The sequence below is a fragment of the Borostomias antarcticus genome (genome assembly GCF_949987555.1).
Source record: "Borostomias antarcticus genome assembly, chromosome: 21".
NCBI classification, from domain to species: domain Eukaryota; kingdom Metazoa; phylum Chordata; class Actinopteri; order Stomiiformes; family Stomiidae; genus Borostomias; species Borostomias antarcticus.
In genome coordinates this window covers 12671131-12698249 of record NC_140254.1, presented here as the reverse complement: position 1 = coordinate 12698249, position 27119 = coordinate 12671131, and the positions used below count along the sequence as shown (strand labels likewise).

The window sequence follows — 27119 nt, the reverse complement described above, 5'->3', positions numbered from 1 at the left end:
AATATCCTATTTTCTGGCTTATCCATCTGCACTATCAGAAAGTTACAACTTGTCCAAAATACTGCTGTCAGAATCCTCACGAGAACTAGAAATTTTGACCACATCACTCCAGTCCTTAAGTCCCTTCACTGGCTTCCTATCCAAGCCAGATCAGATTTCAAAGTCCTTCTGTTAACCAAAAAATTGTGTCCTTCATTCACAAGATGCTGGCTATCTCACTCAGCTGGCAATAGAGCTTTCTCCTACCGTGCTCCCAGAAAACAAAGATCACTAGCCTAAATAACTTCAGGCCCATTGCCCTGACGTCTGTAGTAATGAAGGTCTTCGAGTGCCTTGTTGTGCTGCACCTCAAATCCATCACAAACCCACTCCTGGACCCTCAGCAGTTCGCCTACAGAGCAAACAGGTCTGTGGACAACACAGTAAACATGGCCCTTTACTACATTCTACAGCATCTGGAACACACAGGCACCTACAGTATGCAGGGATCCTGTTTGTGGATTTCAGCTCTGCCTTCAACACCATCCTCCCACCCACACTGGAATACAAGCTCTCCCAGCTGCACCTGCCCGACTCTACCTGCAGGTGGATCACTGACTTCCTGCCCGATGGGAAACAGCATGTGAAGCAAAAACATCTCAGACTCCAGATCCATCAGCACCGGCTCCCCTCAGCAAAAAAATCTCAGACTCCAGATCCATCAGCAGGGTTAGGGTTAGATCTATCAGATCCATCAGCACCGGCTCCCCTCAGGGCTACGTCCTTTCCCCCCTACTCTTCTTCCTGAACAGCTGCACCTCCAGTCTGTCACGCTCCTGACACCACCCTCATCGGATTCATCTCTGAGGGAGACGAGTCTGCCTACAGGTGGGAGATCAACCAGCTACTGTCCTGGTGCGGCCAAAACAATCTGGAGCTCAACACTCTCCAGCTCCCCTCCCCCCAACACACTGAACGACATCCCAGTGATCACTGTCGACTCCTTCCGCTTCCTGGGTACCACTGTCTCCTGGGACTTCAAATGGGAGCTAAACACCAGCTCCCTCTCGAAGAAGGCACAGCAGAAGATGTACTTCCTGAGGTAGCTGAAGAAATTTGGACTACCAAAGCAAAAGAAAATTATGGTACTCTTCTACACCTCCATCATCGGGTCCATCCTCACCTCCTCCATCACCATCTGATACTCCACCTCATCACCATCTGGTACTCCGCCACTACAGCATGTCACACCCGTCACACGTTCCTGCAGATTCATGCTCTACAACATCAGGAGGATTCGCCCTTTCCTCACTGATGAAAGGTACTCATCCAGGCCCTGGTCATCTCCTGCCTGGACTACTGCAACTCCCTCCTCGCTGGGGCGCCAGCTCAGCCATTAAACCCCTGGAACTTGTCCAGAAAGCTGCTGCTCGCCTGGTGTTCAACCACCCCAAATTCTCCCACACAACTTCCCTCCTCCGTTCCCTACACTGGCTCCCTGTAGCGGCTCGCATCCAGTTTAAAACTCTGCCGCTAACCTACAGGGCAATGAAAGGAACAGCCCCCTCCTACCTCCGGGCCATGGTCAAAACCTACACCCCCTCCCGACCGTTACGCTCTGCTATCTCGGGGCGACTGGTTGCCCCGTCTCTCCGAGGCCCCTCCGGTCGATTGACACGGTCACGGCTCTTCTCTGTCCTGGCCCCGCAGTGGTGGAATGAACTGCCCACTGATGTCAGTGATGAGTCGCTGCCCATCTTTCGTCGCAGGCCCAAAACTCATCTCTTCAAGAAGTACTACAACAGTCCTCCCGCCTAAGCACTTATTGTATTTTATTGTATTATATTATATTGCACTGTACTTTAGATTGCTATTCTTGCACTTTGCCTTCAGCACTAGATTATGTTCTTAGTCACTTGTTTTAGAGAGAAGATGCACTTGTGAGTTCTGGCAAGTAGTAGTACATTGGCTCTTCCTACGTTAAATGCAATTATTGTTAGTCGCTTTGGATAAAAGCGTCTGCTAAATGACTGTAATGTAATGTACAGTGGTGGATAAGGACAGGGCCAAACTGCAGCGCGTCATCCGATCCGCTGAGAAACTGATCGGCTGCAACCTGCAGAGGCATCGTAGCGCTACGTTCATTGTAAGCTACGGCGTTCATCGTAGCGCTACGATGAACGTAGCGCGACGATGCCTCTGGGAAACTCAGCCCAGGAAGATTGCAGGCGACCTCTCCTGACCCGGCCATAATCTCTTTGTGCCAGGCGACCTCTCCCACCCTGGCCATAATCTCTTTGTGCCACTCCCCTCAGGCAGGCGGTCCATCAGACCCCGCCCCACCACGGACCCCGTCCCGCTGAGAGACTCTGTCTAGACACTTACACATGACCACTCAATGTACTGTATAGGATGCACTGCACTCACATATCACACCACTCACGTATACACATACACACACTCACATATTACACACTGCATAAACTGTATATACACTGACTCACTATCACAACTTTTTGTATTGTTCATTTTATTAGCTTAACTTGCTGTTTGCACTGTCCTGTCTTTGCACTGTCCTGTCTCATCCCTGCACCCTGTCCAATGTTGTCTCCATGTTATGCACCACGACCGAAAGCAAATTCCTAGTACAGTACGTTGAAAAACTGCATGGCAATAAACAAATTCTGATTCTGAATACATTCTAAACTAATGTGGTAGTGGGTGAATTTGTTAAAAAAAATACTACTAAGGAAGGGGAGTTGTTTCAAGTAGACTATTGTATGAGTAAATTATTTTATTTAGTCCATTTATATAATAATGCATAGCAATAGTCTTCATAAGGAATTTGTTAGTTGTATAGGCATGGACAGAGCGGGCCCAGATCCGACAGGCACTGTTCTAGTTCAAAAACAAGGAAATGGCTTCGGTATAAACATTTAAAACCCACCTTTCAAACATTACAGTAATAATCATTATACAATGTACAACAATGCAGTCATGTTCTATACAAATCTATAATATGATACATATTCCAAGAGCATTGCCAAATAAATGTGTGCTATTAGACTAAGTTTTGCTACTTTACAAAGTGTTCTTTAAAAAATCAATCTCATTTCAGGGTTTTCTATGAATGGCAGCGGTTGGGCGGGTCTTCACCCGTAGGAGCTCTGGGATTGGCCGGGTGCTATCTTGATAAAGGTCCAATCCTGTGATCCACTCTACATCTCTGACGCGTGATTGGTGGAACCAAAGGAGGTCCTCAACCCACAGGGAGGCAGCATTGGCGTTCTGAGGAGGTGATGAAGAGAACAAACCCTCAACAGATGACCTTTGGTTCAGTGAGTTCAGTGTGGATCACCCAGGTTTGATCCCCGGCCCGGTCAGACTTACGTTGCAGCTCTCTGAGTTGTCGGGCCTGTGTGGTACCAGGAAGGAGATGGTCTGAAGCTCCTGGTCGCAGCTGCTGATTGGACGAGAGGAGTTCCGGCAGCTGGTCAACACAGCAAAGTAGTGTGTGGGGATGGGAATGCGTGTTCCAGCCACAAACCTGAAAGGAAATGGCATAAGATTTGCTGGTTTGACAAGTTTCAAATGAGCAATATAGCTCGATCTAATCATAGGCTAAGGTTAGCTTAAGCCCAAATATGAATATTAATACTATGTTGTAAAAGCTGAGAGGTTCTTTATAATTTGTACTAAAAGCTATGGTTCAGTGTATACTGTATGCTTTTTTGCTTATCCAGCACACAGCCTAACTGCTGAGACTGAGGAGAGGCGTCCTACTGTGGCGTCTGGTCAGGAGAATCGAACTGGCCGTCATAGTTGTAGTCAAACGCCGGACCCGACACCACGTTCACCCCATTGTGCTGACTGGCATATTTCTTCAGCAGCGTGGAGTGAAAGTAGTCCCATACATCTGAGAAGAGGGACAGTTCTCAGTGTGTGTGTGTGTGTGTGTGTGTGTGTGTGTGTGTGTGTGTGTACACAGTATGTGTGTAGTACAGGGCTTACTCTTGAAGTCAGGGTACATGGGGACGATGTTGGTCATCAGCAGTCCATCATATTCCTCCACTGCTGTCCTGTTCAGATCTGAAGGACATCACATCATAACATCACGTCATAACATCTCACATCATAACATCTCGCATCATAACTACCTGCAGTATTATAACTGTTCAGATCTGAAGGACACCACATCAAAACATCACACCTCATAACTACCTGTTCAGATCTGAAAGATATCACATCATAACATCTCACATCATAACTACCTGCAGTATTTTAACCTCCTAGCACCAGCAGTATTATAACCAGCAATCAACTGCAGTATTATACGCTCCAAACACTATCACTTGCAGTATGCAATCACCTGCTGTATTTCACACTGTTGCCAGCCAGGACACTTCATAGTGAAAGCATACTGTATACAGTAAGTCAGACCACGAGCCGAGCCAACGCGGTGAGACGGAACACTTGCAGTTTCGTTTTGTTGACGGGGGTGGGCGGGGGTGCTGCGCGATTTGTTGACGTGGGGGGGAGGGGCAGGCCATTCACCGCGTGCCAGGCCGGTTGGCGCGCCAGGCCACCGGGAAAACTCCCGGTGCTCCCGATGGCCAGTCCGCCCCTGACTGTATACATAGTTGTGTTTGAGTTGTGTTTTATTATGAAAGCATTATACAATAGTCTAGTAGGAAGGTGGGGTCCCCATGCACCCCATGATGTATTTTTCTAACTTAGTTTTTTCTAATCCTCAGGGTGTCTAGTAAACAAATTGTGATGTTCCCAACTCAAAATATCGTCCCTGTGTTTACTAGGCACCCTGAGGATTAGAAAAAACTATGTTAGAAAAATACATCATGGGTGCATGGGGACCCGACCTTCCTACTAGACTATATAGACTGCACTGAAAAGACACTTGTTCACCCAGGCCTTTGGCAGCTAGATTGGTTGTTGTTGTTGTTGTTGGTGTTTGTTCTTGTTTGTTCTTGTTGTTGTCTCTTGTCTGTTATTGCGCTGATGTAAAGCGACCTTGGGTTTCATGAAAGGTGCTATATAAATTTAAGTTATTACGTAGTATACGTAGTTGTGTTTGAGCATCTGCTAAATGACTGGAAGTGATCAGTGACCACAGAAAATGGGAAGTCTTTAATTTCTCTGGAAGCACAACTTCACGAAAGAACACATTATTCTCTTGAAAAGAGTCAGACTGTGGTGTGAACAAGCCAACTACTAGGAAGAGAGACATACAGGATCATTTGTGTGTGTGTGAGTGGGATGGTGTTCTTTTGATTTGAAACTTTAATCCCTGGGAACTTGGATTGCTAAATATGAAACCCTCGTTTTCATCTCTGCCCTGGAGAGCTGGCTGGGTCTGGTGTGTGTCGGGTGTGTGTGTGTGTGTGTGTCGAGTGTGTGTGTACAAACACACGTGTTTGTGTGTGTGTGTTGGTTGTCTGTGTGTGTGCGTCTGAGTGTTGTGTGTGTGTGTTTGTTTGTGTGCATCTGTGTGTGTGTGTGTGTGTGTGTGTGTGTTTGGTGTGTGTGTGTCGAGTGTGTGTGTGTATTTGTGTGTGTGTGTTGGGTGTGTTTGTGTGTGGATGTGTTGAGTGTGTGTGTGTGTGTGTGTGTTTGTGTGTGTGTCGGGTGTGTGCTTGTGTGTGTGTGTGCTTGTGTGTCAGGTGTGTGTTTGTGTGTGTGTCGGGTGTGTGTGTGTGGGTGTGTCGAGTGTGTGTGTGTGTCGGGTGTGTATGGGTGTGTGTGTGTGTGTGTGTGTGTGTGTGTGTCGGGTGTGTGTTTGTGTGTGTGTGTGTGTTTGTGTGTGTGTTGGGTGTGTGCTTGTGTGTGTGTGTGCTTGTGTGTCGGGTGTGTGTGTGGGTGTGTCGAGTGTGTGTATTTCGGGTGTGTATGTGTGTCGGGTGTGTGTGTGTTTGTGTGTGTGTGTGTGTGTGTGTCGGGTGTGTGCTTGTGTGTGTGTGTGTGCTTGTGTGTCGGGTGTGTGTTTGTGTGTGTGTGTCGGGTGTGTGTGTGTGGGTGTGTCGAGTGTGTGTGTGTCGGGTGTGTATGTGTGTGTGTGTGTGTGTCGGGTGTGTGTTTGTGTGTGTGTATGTGTGTGTGTCGGGGGTGTGTGTGTGTGTCGGGTGTGTCTTTGTGTGTGTGTGTGTGTTTGTGTGTGTGTGTGTAAGTGTGCCAGCTGCTGTACTCACTTGGCGGGTAAAGGAAGGCGTGGGAGACGTTCCTGGCAGCGTCCGGAGCATACTGCTCACACGTAGGGCTCGACTCCGCCGGAACACGCACGTCCGCACGCAGACAGCCTGGCGTAACCTCTGGCAACGGGTCTGTGTCCTCCTGCAGAGGTCAGGGGTCAGGGTTAGGAGTCAGGTCAGGGGTCATGTTCATTTTAAGGTTGGGTTACTGTAGAACCACTGTTCCCTGAATGAGAACTACATTCAGCACCCAGCCACCACTATACTTAAAAGGATATACATTATAAACACATACTGTATAATCCTAACCCTAACCCATATGGCCATTATAACCCTAATCCTAACCTATTCCTTGCAACAGAAAATAGTTCAGATATAAGAAATGGTTTACAAAGGCCCGCCAGTATATGTCTATGAATACTTTGAAATGACAATGCCACTGCGCAGCAAAACCCGTATCAAATGAGCAGACCGTACTGAACCCCTCAGGTACTGGCCCATGGCTAACTAGGCAACAACTACAAAGATGACGCTAAAGTGGGGTTTTCGCCTTTTGTTTCTGAAACATGGTCAACTCAGGAGTGATGTGAACTACAACTTCAAACTCCTGACTTCCCAGGCAACTGGAAGGCAGCTTTCTTACAGGTTTGTCCAGCGTGAAGGAGCTCCACAGCGGCATGAGAGTCCTCTGGCTGTACCCGCTGACGAAGCCCTGGTGGTGGAGCACGCAGTAGGCCTCCCCCCTCCGGAGCACTCTGGGACGGCCGAACAACACATGCTTCCTCTCCACCTCAGACACTGGGGGAGAAGGGATCACAGCAACAACGATGATAAGAGTTATGCTTCTTGGATAACAACAGCAGTTGTATTTCATGGTGAAGTAGTGGCCAGTATTCTGGATGTGAGTTTGTGTGTCAGGGTGCTCATCTGCAGTAAGAAAGGTCACCCTCGCTGTCTGTCAGATTCAGACGGCTGTTGATGGAGTTTCCACTCTGTAGAATCAGAAGAGGATGATGCAGGTGTCAGCTGTGTCACCAAGCACACAGTTACGCAAAGACATTTCTGATTGATTTGACATTGCAGGACTGAGAAGGAAAACGCACTGTAGTAGGGTTAGGGCTAGCTGGTTGGTCGACCAGCTCAGTAGCGTTGTGGCTAGAGTGTCCGCCCTGAGGTTGGGAGGTTGGGGATTCAATCCCTGGCCTGAGGTTGGGCCTGAGATTGTGAGGTTGGGGCTACAATCCCCGGCCGAGTCATACCAAAGACTTTTAAATGGTACCCAATGCCTCCGTGCTTGGCACTCAGCATCAAGGGATGGCTTGGGGGTAGGTCCCTGCTACTAGTGTGTAGTAGCTGCCTCAAGCTAAGGAATCAGGAGATAGGCTCTTGCCCTATGGGCCACTAGGCTGGAGAACCATTAGTTCTCAAGGCTATTTACTTACTTACTTTTACTTAGTCGGCTGATCAGAGCATCTGACTACTAACCCAAAGGTCACTGGTTCAAGACCAGCCCAAGCCACTTGACCACCATTGGCTACTGTTGTGCCCTTGAGCAAGGTACTTAACCCCAACACTACTGTAGCTCAAAATCCAAAGTCGACTTTGGATACAATCTGCTGAATGCTAATAATCTGGCAGCTATAGACCTTCAACTATTAACTGAGCTGAACGTTATAAACAAAGTGAAGCCGTACCAGGGAGGGACATATGCACGCCAGGGTGTCTGGGGGGTCAAGGGTCTGGAGCGGGCAGTGCCCCGGGGCGGTCTCCTCGGCGGGGCGCGTGGGTGCGTGCTGGGGAGTCCTCAGCAGGTGGTTCAGACTGCCGTGGGTGCCGTTGTTCTGGTGCGGGGAGATCTCCAGCACGTCTGGTGAGGTGGACAGAATGCAGGCAGGCTGGTTGGAAATTGACAGGCAGCTTGATCCGATTAAGTTGACAGCCTGACTGACTTGATTCTTGAATTCTTGAATTGATGCTACACCTGAGATTGTAGACTCTGTTTTTACTGTACTACTGTAAATAGTACTGATCGAGCCTTTTTACTGCTCTTTACTTTTTTACTGTGCTCATGTGTCATCTGTACTGCTGCAACAAAGGAAATTCCCCTCAGGGGACACTATCTATCTATCTTTTTACAGTCTTGCCCTGCTCTCATAAAGATGTCAGTAAGGGTCTGCCTTGCACAATCACCCAGATTACAGTAACCTTGTCAGTAAAAGGTTATCGTTGTCAGCTACAGAACCCACCACACATGAGGTTGTACAGCTCAATGTTGGAGAACGGGTCCACCTCGGTCCTGGAAAGAAACTTGGGTCCATAGCTCAAGAACATGGCCTGGTGGAAATCAACGCTGTGTGGTTTAGTGACGTGTCAAGCCATTGTTCTGTGTCTGACAAATACTGTTTGTGTCATGACATCAAAGAGCATAGTAATTATGTTTACTTCATACTGAGTTTATTTACAGGGCTTGTAAATTGAAGCGACCTGTAGCCCACATAGTACACCCTTGTTACTCACATGCATGCTGTCGGCGTCGTTGTCATACCCGTGGGACCCTGCAGAGCAATATGGTATGGATCCTCGGAATCTATGACATCATACGTAAGTAAGCGTCAATGACAATGCTCGCCAGATTAGGGGTCTTATCTGCGTAACTTGGGAGAAAGCCAGCTCCCATGTTAAAGTTCCTATCTATCTGTCTATCTGAACACACCAGAGCTTTAGATGAAGAAAGGCATGTTTTATGGCTCAGCTGTCTGCAGAGAGAGTGTTCTAAAAGCTGCAGTCACAGATTTATTGATAATGATGTGAATTTGTCAGTTGGTGGAGAAGAGTCCAGATGCTCTCAGACTGTCTCTGTGGCTCCAGCATGAAGACATTCTCCCAGAGAGAAGATCACTCTTATTTGCCAGGCACACTGACACATACTGGGAATTTACCCTGTTGTAATGGCTGTTTGGTAATGTCTAATAGGCATACTTCTCAAACAGCCATTTTGGAGTGACCAGCACATTGACGTCCTCAATGCGTCTGCTGTTGGCGTAGTGGAAGCGTTTGGGCAGGTGGGCCTTCAGGTAGGGCTTGATCTTTTGGTCTGGCTTCTTACACTGGAAACAAGCAGTAAAGAGAAGAGGCTAGTGAGGCGGACTTGTAGTGTGTTGATATGTCAAGCTACATGGTCATACTACATACATATTACAATATACCGTGAGGTTACCGTATAATTGACACCAACTGGTTACCAAAGAGGTAGTCTCGCATAGCCAGACCTATCTCCACACTTTGTTTACGATGTGCCAACGCTGGCGAAAGGTCTGGCTTGACTCATTACCATTTGGGGAGATAGGAATGCTATTTCTTTAAACCATCACAATCGTCTTCGGCGGAGCGGTTGCTAGGTTGATGTTGTTTCACATAGTCTGGATTGAATCCGATTGGGCTGGGAATCAGATCCTCACTATTGAGGGCAGTAATAAACAAATGACAAGGCTTTTCCCCAAAACCTACATCCACTGAGTCAGACTACCAAAGCAGTGATTGTGGTGATGACATTTGAGACTCTTGAAACACCAACGCAGCTGCCGGGTTCTTCTGTGATCACCCACGGCGATATGACCTCATGTGAGACGAGTGACAGCAGACCACATCAGGAAGCTGCCTGGACAGCGTGATTGGTGTGTAAGTCTCCTCACTCACCGTCATGTTGGCCACAAGTTCTGCTGGGTCCACTGGCAAAAGAGACAAGAGGATCTGTCAACAGCATGTTTAAGAATGTGTCTCTGCTTGGAAGAGCAATAAAACACGATTCCAACCCGCATACATCATCGTAGAAAAAGCGTGGAGAGCGTCTTTTGTGGAATAAGTTAAACCCAAACACAAGGTGCTCTTTAGAACAAGGATGATTATATGGATGCAAAAAAGGAGCAACCAAAACACTCTTGTAGTAGAAAAGTAAAAGGCCTTTATTGAATGGCCAGTTCAAAGCACAGATCAAAAAAATCACCTACGCATTGCGACACACATCAGCCTTCATCAGGGTGACTAACCAGTCAAGAAGCACAGACATCACTTATATAAAGATGTTGGGAAAGGACTTATATAAAGATGATGAAAGGACGAGCCTGTAACTTCTATAAAAGTGGTGTCTGTTCTTCTTGACTGGTTAGTCACTCTGATGAAGGCTGATATGTGCTCTCATGCGAGTATGTGCTCTCATGCGAGGATGCGTTTTTTTTATTTTTATATCTCTACTGTGCATTAGCCATTCAATAAAGGCTTTACTTCAAAGACTGGTCTTTTCCAGAGTGCTGGGGTCGCTGCCCTTTTTCCATCAGTACTGGCATGAGCGCCAGCAGCGGTTGTCACTGGTCCAATCGGGGCCAAAACAAAGTACAGATTTCAGTCGGAACTCACGCGGTTGGTTCTTATCCCTGGAACGGATGCGTCCAAATGACCCTTGGGTGACCTCGAGGTGCCAGGTGTTCCCGACCAGGTCCTGCAGAACCTCCTTCCTGTCACAGCTGGTGTCCTCCATGCCTGGGCAAGATAGGGATCACAACTACACTGTTACAGATGCCTCAACACACACGCGCACACACACACACACACACACACACACGCACACACACACACACAACTGACTCGACCACAGAATTGTGCCCTGTCAGTTTTGATGTTGTCAGTTCATTCTGCGTAATCTTCTGGGTTATTTGTTTTCATATTTTTGCGGTTGGGGTCTGCATTGTGTGGTTGGTGTTAAAGAGGTGCTCCAGTCAAAATCTGATTTTCTGGGGGTTTGCATGGTAGGCCTATTTGTACTTGGAGGCATTGTGTGAACACTCTGGAAGTGTTAAATTTGTGTGTTTTTTGTGCGTAGCTGTAAGCCAACGCAGCTAGAAGAGCCAATGTCCCATTGTCCGGTGTCTTGGCGTTGTTGACCTGCAGTTCTATGTTACTACCACAAGAGGCAGTGGTACCAGAACATTGAAACAAAAGACTGACGCGACTGCTTTTCAAGAGCTCCTGTGGCCTAGTGGTTAAAGGGCAATGCTCGTTTTTGACAACCTGGACCTTATTTACGACATATTATAAGAAGTTTGACTCACCGAGATCACTTTGGTGTAGTTCGGAGGCCTGTAGAAGAAATTTAAAATCCAGCGCGAGCCAGTATATCCATGTAATGACGGTGATCGGGGCACCGAGAATGCAGTTTCTCAAAATCTATTTTCGGCTGCTAAACGGTTGTTTTCATCAATCAGATTGGATGAATCGACAGTTGAGATTCCTCAACGCGAGGCATTCTTGTGGTTTTCAAATACGGGATCTTTAGCCTCTGTAATATGATCTTTACACGCCTTTCCCCACTTGCTCCAGCACGCATGCGCACAGGCCAGCGCGCAGACTGGCTATTCTCCGGCTCACATTCTCTGCGCTACGATCGGATTGTTGCTGACGAATGACAACGACAATATTCTCGGCACCAACAACGATCGTAGCGCAGAGAATGTGAGCCGGAGAATAGCCAGTCTGCGCGCTGGCCTGTGCGCATGCGTGCTGGAGCAAGTGGGGAAAGGCGTGTAAAGATCATATTACAGAGGATATATAGTCAAAATAACAGGCTGAATACACTATCGGGGTTACAAACTCATCATTACCTGACAGTTTTTCAGATTCAGATTTTTTTGGCATACATCATTGAATAGGTGAACACTATGACCATTTATGTGAACCAAAATGGGACAGAATGCTTTTTTTTCATTTCTGTGCAACTTTAAAAATGACTGAATAACAAAATTGATGGGCATGTTCCGTTCTATGTCACCTAAAGATAACTGGCATTGTGTCACATTACAACCACTTTATTCCGCCTTTAATTCAGGTCAAACAACTGAGATGATTCTACTGCTGCTACAAGTGTTTTATGTGCAAGGTCAGCCAGTTTGTGGGGAGTGGGGTTATATACAGTATATTATATTCTAATTATAGTTCTGTCCTACACACCTGGCTACCAGTTCATTAAGCAGGGTTTACTAACACAAGAAATAAAACTTGGACGAACTAGCCTATAGAGAAGGAGGATGATGACTTCTGGCCCACATGAGCAACAAGCTTTGAATAAGTAAACATCTTTAAACCACATGTAAACTGCGGCCGAAGGACATCTATCCACCTCTCGTACATCTAATTTCATCAGGTGCAGTCAGGAGCCTCTGACTGCTCAAGACTGTATCTCACCATGGCTACGATGATGTTCAGTACTGAATCTTACCGTGGTCGGCTACGATGATGATGTTGACACACTGATGAAGATTGATCTGTTTCAGGCCGTTCATTAGCTGACCCATGACCTTGTCTATGCCCTGGATGGCCTTGATCAGCTGGGGAAACAACACGTCACGTCTGAGACAGCTGTCGTAGTTCAGTGACACAACACCTGTATGAAGTTACTATGCTCAGTGGAGCCACCCTGTATAAATAAAGGTTTTTAATGATGGCAGACATCTGTGTCTCTGGTTTAGTCAGACTGAAGGACTGCTGAAGAAAGCCCGGGGATGAAATGGATCTCCTGTTAGATGGTGCTCTTTAAGAGAGTAAAATATTTCTTGTTTTATTCACTGTCATGTGTTCAGACCCTGTACCCAGGTAGGGAGATCTGTTCTGGGTTGAGACAGACTGCCTCAAGCCAATCCACAGCTCTATGTTTGGACTGGAATGTTAAGGAATACTAAGAAACTGCCTTTTATCTACAAACCACTCAGTAGGAAATTTAAGTGAACTACTGAAACAATAAGAATGCGTTCTGGGCTGTTGGTCTGTTGTTTTGAATGCGGTTATATTACATGTGAACACGAGAGAGCCATCAACCTTTACCTCACTCAAGCACTAAAAACCACAATAACCTAAAAACTAAAAAGGATTCTGGTCCTCGTGTTTTACAGCACGTGCTGCAAAACATGAACGTTATTATCATGAGTAAAACGCTCTGTAAAAGCTCTGTAAAAGCTCTGTAAAAACAGCTCCAAGGACAGCATGTGTGACCTGACCTGCAAAGCATGTGTGACCTGCTGTCCACAGCCTGTTTGGTTTCATGTAAACAAAAGGGGGAAATCTGCACTCTTGAATAAGTTGAAGTGCTTTTAACGCATACTGTATATACAGCAGAGAACAAACAACACTTTTAACGCATACTGTATATACAGCAGAGAACGACCAACACTTTTAACGCATACTGTATATACAGCAGAAAAGACACAGGGCTGAAACACATTTGTTCGTTATCTGCTGTATACAGTACATGCATTAAAACAGTTCAACTTATTAGAGTGCGGATTTCCCCCTTTATATGTACATGCAAAGACAGGACAGAGCAAAGACAGGACAGAGCAAAGACAGGACAGAGCAAAGACAGGACAGAGCAGAGACAGGACAGAGCAAAGACAGGACAGAGCAGAGACAGGACAGAGCAAAGACAGGACAGATCAAAGACAGGACAGAGCAAAGACAGGACAGCTGAGCCCAGATATCAGCCCAGCACTGCTGAACCAGAATATCAGCCCAACATTAATCAGATATCCGCCCAACACTAACGCAGATATCAGCCCAATATTAACCCTGATATCAGCCCAACATTAACCCAGATATTAGCCCAATATTCACCCAGATATCAGTTCACCCAGCTGTTTGTTATTAACCTTTGACCTTACCCCTCCACTGACAGGGCCGAAGTTGTGTCCCGACTTATCCGGCTCCTCCAGGTACAGCGTGAAGAAGTCTGGCCTGCAGGAAACCACAGGGGTAACCTAGGTTACACAGTATCTATCAGCTAGGTTACAGAACAGGCATGTATCACCTAGGTGACAGTACACATCATAGCAACGTAGTTTACAAAGAGAATGAACCCATTTCACAGATACCTAATAAAGTGTTATGGCTAAGGTCTCATATTCGACAATTCTCCCCCCAGAGTCAATGTATCATATTGAATCAATATAGTGTTGTGCTATGGCATGAGGTTGGGTTGGAAATTGATTTTAGGCCACACAAAATGAAGATGACAATTAAGCTTTTCAGTGTTTTAAAATGAGAACAACTGATCATTATTCATCCTGGTGTGATCGTTATTGATCTTGGTGTGATCATTATTGATACTGGTGTGAATGTTATTGATCCTGGCGTAATCATTATTGATCTTAGAGTGATCGTTATTGATCCAGGTGTGACCGTTATTGATCCTGGGGTGATCGTTATTGATCCTGGCGTGATCGTTATTGATACTGATCTGATCATTATTGATCGTGGTGTGATCGTTATTCATCCTGGCATGATTGTTATTGATACCGGTCTGATCGTTATTGATCCTGGCATGATCGTTATTGATCCTGGTGTGATTGTTATTGATCCTGGCATGATCTTTATTGATCCTGGTGTGATTGTTATTGATCCTGGGGTGATCATTATTGATACCGGTCTGATCATTATTGATCCTGGCGTGATTGTTATTGATCCTCGTCTGATCATTATTGATCCTGGCATGATCATTATTGATCCTGATGTGATTGTTATTGATCCTGGGGTGATCGTTATTGATACCGGTCTGATCATTATTGATCCTGGTGTGATCGTTATTGATCCTGGTCTGATCATTATTGATCCTGGCATGATCATTATTGATCCTGGTGTGATCGTTATTAATCCTGGTCTGATCATTATTGATCCTGGTCTGATCATTATTGATCCTGGCATGATCATTATTGATCCTGGTCTGATCATTATTGATCCTGGTCTGATCATTATTGATCCTGGCATGATCGTTATTGATCCTGGTCTGATCATTATTGATCCTGGCGTGATTGTTACCTCATATCGTCTGGCAGCTGCAGCCACTTCAGCAGGGTGAAGACTCTCTCCTCAAACGGGATTTTACTGGAATCAGGAGGATGAAACTGTAGTTTATCCACCCAATGAGAGGGATATGACATCAACACACACCCAATGAGAGGGCTATGACATCAACACACACCCAATGAGAGGGATATGACATCAACACACACCCAATGAGAGGGCTATGACATCAACACACACCCAATGAGAGGGCTATGACATCAACACACCCAATGAGAGGGATATGACATCAACACACACCCAATGAGAGGGATATGACATTAACACACACCCAATGAGAGGGCTATGACATCAACAGTATACCGTAAGTCTACTGAACGCTTCACAGAAAGGAAGAGAGAGGAAATGTAATTACAATCTGCCAGAGCAGATAAATGATCTGGCTCCCAGTGCCAGGCTGGGGATTGGGGGTGGAGATGAGGAGAGAGGGAACAAGAGAGAGGAAGAAGAGAGAATGATAGAGAGAGAGAGAGAGAGAGAGAGAGAGAGAGAGAGAGAGAGAGAGAGAGAGCAGAGGATCATCATATTCCTGAGGGAGAGTAGACATAGCAGACACTCCTAGACATATATTTATAGACTGGATATATGTACATAATATTCTATTCTATTCTATACTCATGCTATATGTTGGGATGTATGTACAGTAGTCATTGTAGTCCTTTTAATGTATATACAGTAGTCCTGTTCTTTTTATGCTTATTGCTATGCATATACTGTATCTGCATTTCTAACCTTGTAATTATTCCACTGCTGAATCTCACTGTAGGGGGATCATTTAAGTATCTATCTATCTACAGGGATTAGGGTTAGAGAGGTAGAAATCATCCTATATAATCTGCCTGCTGTATGTACGGTGTCGTACCCGTCGTACGGAGCGTAGATGTCCGGGAAGCTGCCATTGACCCGGACGTCTGACCCCGGCCAGAAGTAGGTCCCCGCCTTCAGGCCCTGGTACCGGGCTGTGTGCCAGATCTACAGTGTGGCCAGAGACATGGTCAGAAACACCCTCATCATGGGTTAGTGTACTAGCAACACTGCTGAAGTTGCTCTCATCATGGGTTAGTGTACTAGCGACACTCTGCTGAAGTTATTCTCATCATGGGTTAGTGTACTAGCAACACTCTGCTGAAGTTACTCTCATCATGGGTTTGTGCACTAGCAACACTGTGCTGAGGTTACTCTCATCATGGGTTTGTGCACTAGCAACACTGCTGAAGTTACTCTCACCATGTGTTAGTGTAGCAACACTCTGCTGAAGTTACTCTCATCATGGGTTAGTGTAGCAACACTCTGCTGAAGTTATTCTCATCATGGGTTAGTGTACTAGCAACACTGTGCTGAGGTTACTCTCATCATGGGTTAGTGTACTAGCAACACTGCTGAAGTTACTCTCACCATGGGTTAGTGTACTAGCGACACTCTGCTGAAGTTATTCTCATCATGGGTTAGTGTACTAGCAACACTCTGCTGAAGTTACTCTCATCATGGGTTAGTGTAGCAACACTCTGCTGAAGTTATTCTCATCATGGGTTAGTGTACTAGCAACACTGTGCTGAGGTTACTCTCATCATGGGTTAGTGCACTAGCAACACTGCTGAAGTTACTCTCACCATGGGTTAGTGCACTAGCAACACTGCTGAAGTTACTCTCATCATGGGTTAGTGTAGCAACACTGCTGAAGTTACTCTCATCATGGGTTAGTGTACTAGCAACACTCTGCTGAAGTTACTCTCATCATGGGTTAGTGTAGCGACACTGCTGAAGTGAAAACAATGCGGTCAAGCGGTCAACCCTCACCTACTCAGCTGTAAGAAGATGCGGCAACTGAACTATGTATCTGGCGAGGATTCAGTAGTTCCTAGGAACAAGCAGGAAGCCAGAGGGATGTCAGAGAAGGAGCCAGAGCCCACATGAGGCGTGTGACGGTACAGAGACACTTCTCCAGGGAACTCTGCTTTGACCTCCTTTGGTTTCTTGCGAAGGTCTTTTGCAATGCACTGTTTCTGGATTTGAGAGACGCGATGCTGAGGTCTAGTCAAAACTACAGACAGTATTTGACGCGTTTTGCTCCCCCTGGAAGATTTTTTAAATAATTTTGGAATCTGCCTTTAATGATGATTTCTCTCGTGACTAATCAGTTGCAACTAAAGCTTAATGTGCTGACCGTATGATGAAGGTACAGTAGGAACATTATTTTATGTAGCTAGTTAACGTTAAGTCAGTTAATTAACAACATTATCTGGGGTTATTGTCAAAAGACGTGACTAAATGAAGAATAAATGTTTCAGGCCTTTTCAAGTCCCCCCCCCCCCCCCCTCCGAGGTTAGGGTCAGAGTTCGGGTCAGGGTTCCACTGGGCTATGGTCATGGTTAGGGTCAGGGCTCGACTGGGGCCATGCTCACCGGCTGTCCTTGGTACCATCGGGGCTTGTCTTTCTCTGAGCTGGACAGGCTGAAGGTGGCGTCGAACACCGGGTCATACATGCTGTTGTCCACCAGACCATGAGACTCTGAGTACAGACCCTGGAGATGAGGAGGAGGAAGGGGGGGTAGGGAGGTCAGAGGGTGGGAGAGGAGAGAGGAGAGAACGGGAAGGATGGGAGGTGAGGAGATGAGAGGAAGTTAAGGAGGAGAGTGGAAGGGGAGGTGAGGGAGGGGAAATGGAGAGGTGTGGGTCATACTTTGTTAAAACCAGTATGGTTAAATCAACACCGCTCACAGACAACAACAGGGCTGTACAGTAGGCCATTGTGTCACTAGGGTTTGTTTACTCTGGGGCTGATAACTGGACAGTTAAGTGTTCTGTATCTGAGCAAACTTTGCTCCTTGAAAGGACCTCTTTGGAGAACAGACCAAAACTGTGTCAGCTGCCTATCTCATGGCCAAGTCAACCACTTTCTCTGTGCTATTGACCATCAGAGACATTTGTAGTCATAAAGTCGTATTTTCTCTCTACAGTTAGCCACGTCACACTTTACTGTAATTTCAGATATCAGATCATGGACAGCGCCAGGATTTTTTCTCTCCAGGGGCTAAGGAGGGGCTTGACCAATACCTGGGGGTGCTAAGAAAAAAGTAGATTTTCATGACAAGGGTGTATGAATAATTTTGACATTAAACATGCTGTATAAACACGCCGTTTTCATAGCTATAATAAGCTGTTGTTGCTTGTCAGCCAGCTTGGCCAGTTAGCTAAAGTTAAACGTAGTTACTTGTTAAATGTTTTACTAAGTTAAATGTTAGTGCTAGTAGGCTAAAAATCACTCACAAGCCATCAAACGTTCTGATTCAAAACTCATTTGTTGATTTAATCGCATCCAATGTCTAATTTCATGAAGTTTGCTAGTTTACCCTCATGACTGAGAGACATTTACCTCATCCAAATGCAATCATCCTCAAACTCACAGCGGGAGAAAGGGTCACATTAATGCTCCACAAGTGAAAGTTAAGTGAAGTTGGTGGTGGCCAATATTCAAACACTGTCAAAACGAGCTACCCTCGTCCCTCGCGTGTTGTGTTCAAAATAAGTTTCAAATGAACTTTTTTTCTCCACCTGCCCGTACACCGACACGTCCACATACAGAAGATAGACAGTGCGCAGTGAAACGGATTCTGAACATAATTGCCTAACACAAGGTTGCTCCATAGCCCTGCACAGTAGTTGATTTTTACGAGACCGTGGCCATGGGGTAGTGGTTGGGGAACTCACTGTGGCCATGGGGTAGTGGTTGGGGAACTCACTGTGACGATGGTGTAGTGGTTGGGGAACTCACTGTGACGATGGTGTAGTGGTTGGGGAACTCACTGTGACGATGGTGTAGTGGTTGGGGAACTCACTGTGACGATGGTGTAGTGGTTGGGGGACTCACTGTGACGATGGTGTAGTGGTTGGGGAACTCACTGTGACGATGGTGTAGTGGTTGGGGAACTCACTGTGACGATGGTGTAGTGGTTGGGGGACTCACTGTGACGATGGTGTAGTGGTTGGGGAACTCACTGTGACGATGGTGTAGTGGTTGGGGAACTCACTGTGACGATGGTGTAGTGGTTGGGGGACTCACTGTGACGATGGTGTAGTGGTTGGGGAAGGTCTTGCTGGGGAACACTGGCTGCATGTAGGGAGCAGAGGTACCACAGGACTCTGAGAAGACAAGGACAGCGTCACAGATGAGCTCTCAACTGATGATGATGATGATGATGATGATGATGATCCTAGACCTGTCAGCAGCGTTTTACGCCGTAGACCACCAGATCCTCCTCTCCGCCGCATCCGCACCCCTAATTACGTCAGACTGACCAATATGGCAGCTGAGGTGAATAAGGCGAATGACGATGATGATGACGACGATGATGATGATGATGGAGATGATGATCATCACGACGTTGATGATGGTGTGAATAGATGATTATATAAAAGGGTGATGTTTTTTTATTCTTTGTAGGACAGATGAGGGGATGACAGTGTTTAAAGGGCTAGAGAGAGGGAGGAACCTACTCACTAAGTTTGCCCAGGACTGGGAGTAGAGAGAACCACGTCTGGAGGTATTCTGCTCTCAGTCCGTCTAATGAGACAAGGAGGAGGGGCTGCTGTTTGAAGCTGAGGATAGACACAGACATAGACACAGACAGACACACGTACACATACACACAGACACACACACACACACACACAGACAGACACACACACACACAGACTCAGAGACAAACACACACATGATAACAGTTTCACATCTAGATCTCAGGATCCATGTTTTCCTGTGAGTGTGAGGCCATGGTCACAGTCTATAACACTTCTGGGATATGCGCCGCCCGTTTCCAGACCACTGGCCAGAGGCCGCAGGCCGGAAGTGCCACCGCCTTGGTTTGCTCAGCGTTGACCTCAGGCCTAAAATATTGTTTTCTTTCTTTCAGATGATTGTTTTTCCTTCCACGCACCCGGCAGGACATTTGGGTGTGATCATGTCCACACACGCGTCCTCCGCCCACTCCGGCTCTCCTGAGTCAGGAACACAGAGGAACAGTGAGTCACCATTTAAACATATGCATTATGTCCATGCCATCCAATCATGAAACTACTCATCTTTCCCAACAGTCTCTTAATACTTAGATATATATGAAACCAGAACAGATGTCGGTGCTACTCTAGGTGTGATGGTACACAGAAGCTGCAAACATGCTAAAACACGTGGGTCTTCTTTTCAAATGAAAATCATTCGAGACGTAACAGCGCAGCAACTCGGGACTCCTGAGATCAGCTGAGGCTGGCAGACATGTTTGTAGTTTGTAGTCACCCTGGCAGACATGTTTGTAGTTTGTAGTTACCCTGGCAGACGTGTTTGTAGTTGGTGCAGCAGTCCCCGGCTTGCAGACAGTCGGCTGAGCAGTGGCACCTGCTCTGGGGAAGCCTGTCCTCTCCACACCGCAACCTGGTACACTCCCACTGCTGTGCTGGGGGGCAGAGAGGGACCGGGTCAGAGAGGGACTGGGTCAGAGAGGGACTGGATCAGAGAGGGACCGGGTCAGAGAGGGATCGGGTCAGAGAGGGACTGGGTCAGAGAGAGACTGGTTCAGAGAGGGACTGGATCAGAGAGGGACTGGGTCAGAGAGGGACTGGGTCAGAGAGGGACCGGGGCAGAGAGGGACCGGGTCAGGACGACACTGCGGCGTGGGTTTCCAACCCAGGTCTCACATACAGTACAGTACAGCGTGGAAGACTTGCGTTAACTTGTGAAGCTAAAGCCTTGGTGTTAGCCAGCTGAGGCAGGGCTACCCATCACACGAGCGTCGTCTCCAAACCAACCTTTACAGTAGTGTAGAGTATTTTACAGCCGTAAAGAGTATCTTCACAATAGGGTAGAGTACTTTCAGTAGTATAGAGTACCTTTACAGTAGTGTAGAGTACTTGCATTCAGTCAGTAACCTATAGCCCTCAGCCATGATTTAGGCAGCAAGGTTTAGGTTGCTAGAACAGGGCTCAGGCAGAGTTGGTCTTTATCAAGCGTTCATGGTCACCAAACCACCTCTTCTGCAGAGCTGATGTAGCAAAGCCTAACAGTCGCCACACACTATGTAGAGTATAAACACTTCTAACAGATCTGTCCAACACTTGTAAAGTACTGACATTGAAGTCAAGTGGCCAGGAAAAATGATAAACAGTGCGTTGTGCTGTATGTGGTTTTGGGTTCAACTCTGCAGCAGTTTGTAGTTGTGGGTTCAACTCCGCAGCTGTAGCCTGTTTTATGGTGTCGGTACAGGAACTATTTAATCAAGACAAGGTTCCAGCTAGAACCAATATCACCAATAAAGGTGAGGTCAGAGGGTTCTCCTACAAGGACAACTGAAGAACCCATGTGGGGCCTTACTTTGTCCAGTAAATCCCCAGTAAGTCCCTCTGAGGGAGAGATGACCGGGGTTTTCCAACAGCTCAGGAATGCCGTCATTCAGAAACTCCCAGGTACTTCTGTCCTGTCTCCCCTGCCTGTGAGTGTGGTCAGGTGAACATCTCTCTGTGAGTGTGGTCAGGTGAACATCTCTCTGTGAGTGTGGTCAGGTGAACATCTCTCTGTGAGTGTGGTCAGGTGAACTTCTCTCTGTGAGTGTGGTCAGGTGAACTTCTCTCTGTGAGTGTGGTCAGGTGAACTTCTCTCTGTGAGTGTGGTCAGGTGAACTTCTCTCTGTGAGTGTGGTCAGGTGAACTTCTCTCTGTGAGTGTGGTCAGGTGAACTTCTCTCTGTGAGTGTGGTCAGGTGAACTTCTCTCTGTGAGTGTGGTCAGGTGAACTTCTCTCTGTGAGTGTGGTCAGGTGAACTTCTCTCTGTGAGTGTGGTCAGGTGAACTTCTCTCTGTGAGTGTGGTCAGGTGAACTTCTCTCTGTGAGTGTGGTCAGGTTAACTTCTCTCTGTGAGTGTGGTCAGGTGAACTACTCACTGGGGTGGAGGCAGACGTCCTGGAAGTCGTAGCAGCAGGTGTTGTTGTCCACACACTGCCGGTCACAGCGACAGCCAGGCTTCCCCTCGTCGAAGGGCTCGTAACAGCGCTCCCTGCAGGTGGGCGCCACTGCAACACAGGGAGAAGAACATGTAGATGGTCTTCTCTGTCACTCAACCGTCCGCTGGTCTTTCTCACATCCTTCATGTTCTCTGTTTCCTTTGTCTCCTTTTCTCCTCTCCTCCTGCTCCTTTCTCCCACCATACATTTTTTTTTATCCTAAGTGACTTACAGTTCAGTGATTACTTATTAATTAGCTGTGAAGTAGGTTTCAAATGCAGGTGGGTAATCATGAATGAACTGTTGTACCTTCACTGCGGCACTTTTGAAGCTGCAGCCCCAGGCCAAGTCCAAGACCAAGGACAACCGTGACGATCAATGCAGCCAAGGTACCTATCTGAACACACACACATACAGCACACACACACATATACAGTACACACGCACGCACACACAAACACACACAGACACCCAGGCACGCACACAGGCTCAGGACTAGATAGTCTACTTCCTGTATGTGATGATAAAGTGCCAGGTGTGTCTGCTGAGTCATTGTGGAAAGGTTACGATGGTCAAAACATGACCACGCTGTAGAGGAAGCTGGTGACCAACATGTAATACAGAAAGTAATACAGAAAGTGATGTTTCTGAATGAGCTAAGCTAAGTTCATGGCTACTGTCACGCAGACATTCCCGCGTATTCATATCCTGTTGCCTTAAAGGGATAGTTCAGTCCAAAACCTTACATTCGGGTGTTTTGTATGATAGTGGTACATTGGGGCACTGTGTGAACACCGTCAAACTATCAAATGAGTGTTTTCTTTAGTTTTGGAGAGCTAGACGATTTATTTTTTTAGTCACATTTTCAGCTTGTTTTGTTTGTGATGTCCCAACACATGACGCCTCTCTGGGAGCACTCCCCCATCCACGCCCACAAAAGAAAAAAGACGTGAACTTGAATTTTGCCATTGCTAACTGATTCACCCATCGGTAAGTACACAGCCTGGTTACAGCTTTCACAAAGAGCCTGATTCATTAACATTATACCAATTACCAATAGCTAACCTAGATAAAAGTTACCAATTTTTTTAAATAATGACTGTTATGATAATAAAATTGGTAAGCTCAAGACACAAGGGTAACGTTATAGAATTAAGAGACATTTCACAATGTTAAGATTGTGAAAGTCTTCTAGTGTATCCGAGGCTTAAAGCGTATTGTGTTGCCTTTGTATATGAAATGTTGATCTGACTAATAATCAGTTATTGCAGTGGTATTCCTCTCGATTCCTTTATATCACCACAACTGACAGATGTTGAACCCAGAACAGTAACGTTTCAGTGTTCAGCTGGCTTTGTTGGACACCTACTAAGATAAATAACGTTAGACTGGTGAACAATGCAGATTTTATGTCGGTTTCACAGCGCAAATGTCTTCTGGTAAGACTAACAGTTTGACTAACTAGGTCTGTGAGGTGATTTGAGGAGAGACTAGATTGTAAGACATCTTTGAGAGTGTATGGGAATACAATTTGCTTTTCTAAGTTCAGCCAAGGTACATCAGAATCATTGTCAAACCATCGTAGCAGTGGCCTAAGCATGAAAGACAAGAAATACAATTCGAAATTTGGAACGGATAAGCCGCCTGCCATCCTACTGTTTTACAAGGTAGTTACTGATTCTAGGATGCTGATCCTGCCAGATTAAATTAGATACCCGACCCTGTAATCTTTCCCAAAAGCCAGGTGGTGGTGGTTAATTACTCATGCTAGCTTAAAAATTCACCTTTGGTAGTATATGGGTTTTTACCACAGTAATTCGGGTTGAAAGAGGTAAAAAGAGAGGACCACCTAAGTATATCATCAGCTACTGTTCTCTTTAGCCTCTTGTAATTTTGGGATACTATTTTGTCAATTGAAGAGTATATGTCTATGCCTAGGTACCTAAAATGGGAAACCATTGGTATACCAACATCTAATTGGAGATTACTCATGGCTGTATTTAAGGGGAGCAGAGCAGACTTATTCAAATTGATTTTATAACCCGATATCAGACTAAATGTATTAATAATTTCCAGAGCAGCTGGTAATGAATGGAGTACTTCATCAATAAATAAGAATAAATCGTCAGCATACAAAGAAGTTATGTGATATGTCTTATTTATCGCTATTGGCTTTATTTACTGTGCATTTCAAATTTTTTGAGCTAAGGGTTCGAGAGATAAAATAAAGAGCAATGCTGAAACTGGGCATCCTTGCCGGGCGCCTCGACTGACGGGGAAGGGTGTAGAACACTGTTTCGATGTAATGACCATGGCAGTAGGATTATGATACAATATTTTGAGCATATTCATAAAGATGTCTCCAAATGCCATAGTTATTATTGTATGCCACAAAAAACACCATTCAAGCCTGTCAAATGCTTTTTCGGCATCTAGGGACAGCACTGCACGAGGGGAGGAAACATTGGAGCTTGTGTCTATAATATGACAAAGTCGTCTTAAGTTGTCTAAGGCTAGTCTTTGTTTAACAAAACCCGTTTGGTCAGGATGGATCAGAGAGGGTAGGACTGTCTCCAGGCGCCGCGCTAAGACCTTAGCATACAGTTTTAGATCTCCATTAAGGAGAGACAGGGGGCGGTAGTTGGCACATGAATTACTATCTGACTGACACGCCCTATTTGACACGCCCACAAAACGAGGTGAGGTTGGAGAGGGGAAAAAGTGGGCATATAAAAATGAGTTTTATAGTACTTAAAAATGACAGAATAACAACACTTATGAACATATTCACTTTGATTTTACCTAAAGATAACTGGCATGTGTCACATTGAACCACTGTATTATCCCTTTAAAGGAGTAGTAAAGGGAAAATTCATGTTTAGCCCTGTTTTAAGGTTACTTATGATCATATACAATGGTTCAGATTAAAAAGTTGACAAAACTAGCACTTTTGATAAAGTCTGATAATTGCTCTGCCACCATTTTGGTCATACAATGGATGTGGGGGGGCACCTTGAAAAATAATTAAAAAAACATGTTAAACTCTCAATTTCAAAGACAAGAAACTCACCGAGGTGTTAGTTGGCGTTATGACATATAATTCGCCATAAAGTAAGATTGTAGTTCATCTGGAAATGCTTTTTTAAATATTTCGCATAGAACTATTTAGTCGCAGCACATACGTGTGTAAACCTTCGCAAACTAGGTAGCCTAGCAACATAAACAATAACAATAGCTACCGTAAGTAGTTCCGCTTCCTGAATTCCCTCTGCGGATTGATCTACACATCTACAATGGTCGCTTCAATACAAGACATTGGATTTCATAAAATAATCAATAAAACCCTACAGGATTCATACTTTGCGGCGAATTTGATGCCAGAACACCAACGGACACCAATTATCCCCTCGGTGAGCTTCTTGTCTTTGAAATTGAGAGTTTAACATGTTTTTGAATGATTTTTTAAGGTGCCCATCCACATCCATTGTATGACCTAAACGGTGGTAGAGCAATTATCAACTTTCTCAAAAATGCTAGTTTTGTCAACTTCTTGATCTGAACCATTGTATATGATCATAAGTAACCTTAACAGGGCTAAACATGATTTTTCCCTTTACTACTCCTTTCAGCAGCCTACAGTAAGTGACGGGAAAAATGACTTAATGAAATCACCAAATCAATCATTGGATGACTTACAATGGTTTCATTGTGCTAGAGGCCACATAGCCCTTCTGTGACCCCCTGCCACACAGACACACACACACCTTGTCCCCATACTCTCCACACCAACACACAGTAGCACCAACACACAGTTCACTAATAGTTCACTGCATCAATTCCTCTACTGGACCTCAACTATCAAAAGTAAACAGACTCTGATATTTACTTACCATGATCTTTTTCCTCCTGCTTTCCTGGCCAATCCCCATGCTTGAGATCTACCTCTCTGGCTCTGAACAGAGTTCTATACAATCTCTCTCTCTCTCAATCTCTCTCTCACACACACACACACACATACACAGAGTTCTATACAATCACACACTGTCTCTCTCTCTCTGTCTCTCTCTCTCACACATACACAGAGTTCTGCACAGAGGAAGGAAACACCAGAGCAGTGACAGCGACCTCTTGAATGACGTGAGCATGGGAAGGTAACTCATTATAAGAGGATCGACCTAATGTCTCTACCCCCCCCCCCCCACACACACACACAGTCCCTCCCTCCTCCTCTACTCTCCCTATATCCCTACCTGTATACCCCTACCTGTAAATCCCTACATGTACCTGTATACGCCTACCTGTATATTCCTATCCCTATGTCCAGATCTCACCTGGCATGGAGGTGAGAGGCTATGGGGAAGAAGGTAATGTTTAACTGGAAAAGGTGATGTTTAGCCGATTTGATGATTAGATTGTCCTTTATTGTCATTGTTCCGAGTATGGGTACAAAGCCAATGAGATGAAGTTAGCATTACATTAGTCATTTAGCAGATGAAGTGCATCTCCTTTCTAAACAAGCAACTACGAGTATAATCTAGTGCTGAAAGCAAAGTGCAAGAGTAAAATATAAATATAAAAAGTGCTTAAAAAGGAGGATTGTGGTAATACTTCTTGAAGAGCTGAGTTTTGAGCCTGCGGCGAAAGATGGGCAGCGACTCTGCTGTCCTGACGTCAGTGGACAGTTCATTCCACCACTGCAGGGCCAGGACAGAGAGGAGCCGTGAACGCTTCAATCGAGCATCTAACCAGGAGTTCAACAGTATAGTATTATTTACAGATAAGTGCAGGAAAATTAAGTACTACAGCATTGTTGATGTTATATCTTAATGTGTACCGTGATGGACAATGGAGAGTTACTATACAAATATTATATTTATATAATATATGTAATTATATATTTTTTTATTCGTACAGAGGAGAAGTGGACAGAGTTAGGGAATAGCGTGTGCAAATGAAAGGTTGTATGTACAGTACAGTATGAACAGCTTGTACATGTGGTGAGTACAGTATGCAGAGTATTAACAACAATGTACAGTTGATTATTTGAACA

General features: G+C 45.6%; 1 protein-coding gene across 1 annotated transcript; it reads right to left on the bottom strand.

Annotated features, from left to right (window-relative positions):
• Nucleotides 1-3093: 3093 nt before the first annotated feature.
• LOC311322825 (ectonucleotide pyrophosphatase/phosphodiesterase family member 3) lies at nt 3094-26099 on the bottom strand (the record flags this gene model as incomplete). The annotated part of the gene is made up of 25 exons (XM_084454943.1): nt 25960-26099; nt 22379-22466; nt 22010-22138; nt 20405-20530; nt 20018-20078; nt 19582-19679; nt 19144-19223; nt 17486-17605; nt 15946-16055; nt 15039-15104; nt 13886-13958; nt 12451-12559; nt 10596-10718; nt 9879-9910; nt 9162-9289; nt 8700-8769; nt 8429-8516; nt 7877-8049; nt 7129-7174; nt 6826-6980; nt 6183-6324; nt 3991-4068; nt 3763-3895; nt 3370-3526; nt 3094-3267 (listed from the first exon to the last, which is right to left on the bottom strand). The coding sequence occupies exons 1-25, from the start codon at nt 25996-25998 to the stop codon at nt 3094-3096; spliced, it is 2598 nt and encodes an 865-aa protein (XP_084311069.1). The 5' UTR covers nt 25999-26099.
• Between the last annotated feature and the right edge of the window lie 1020 nt (nt 26100-27119).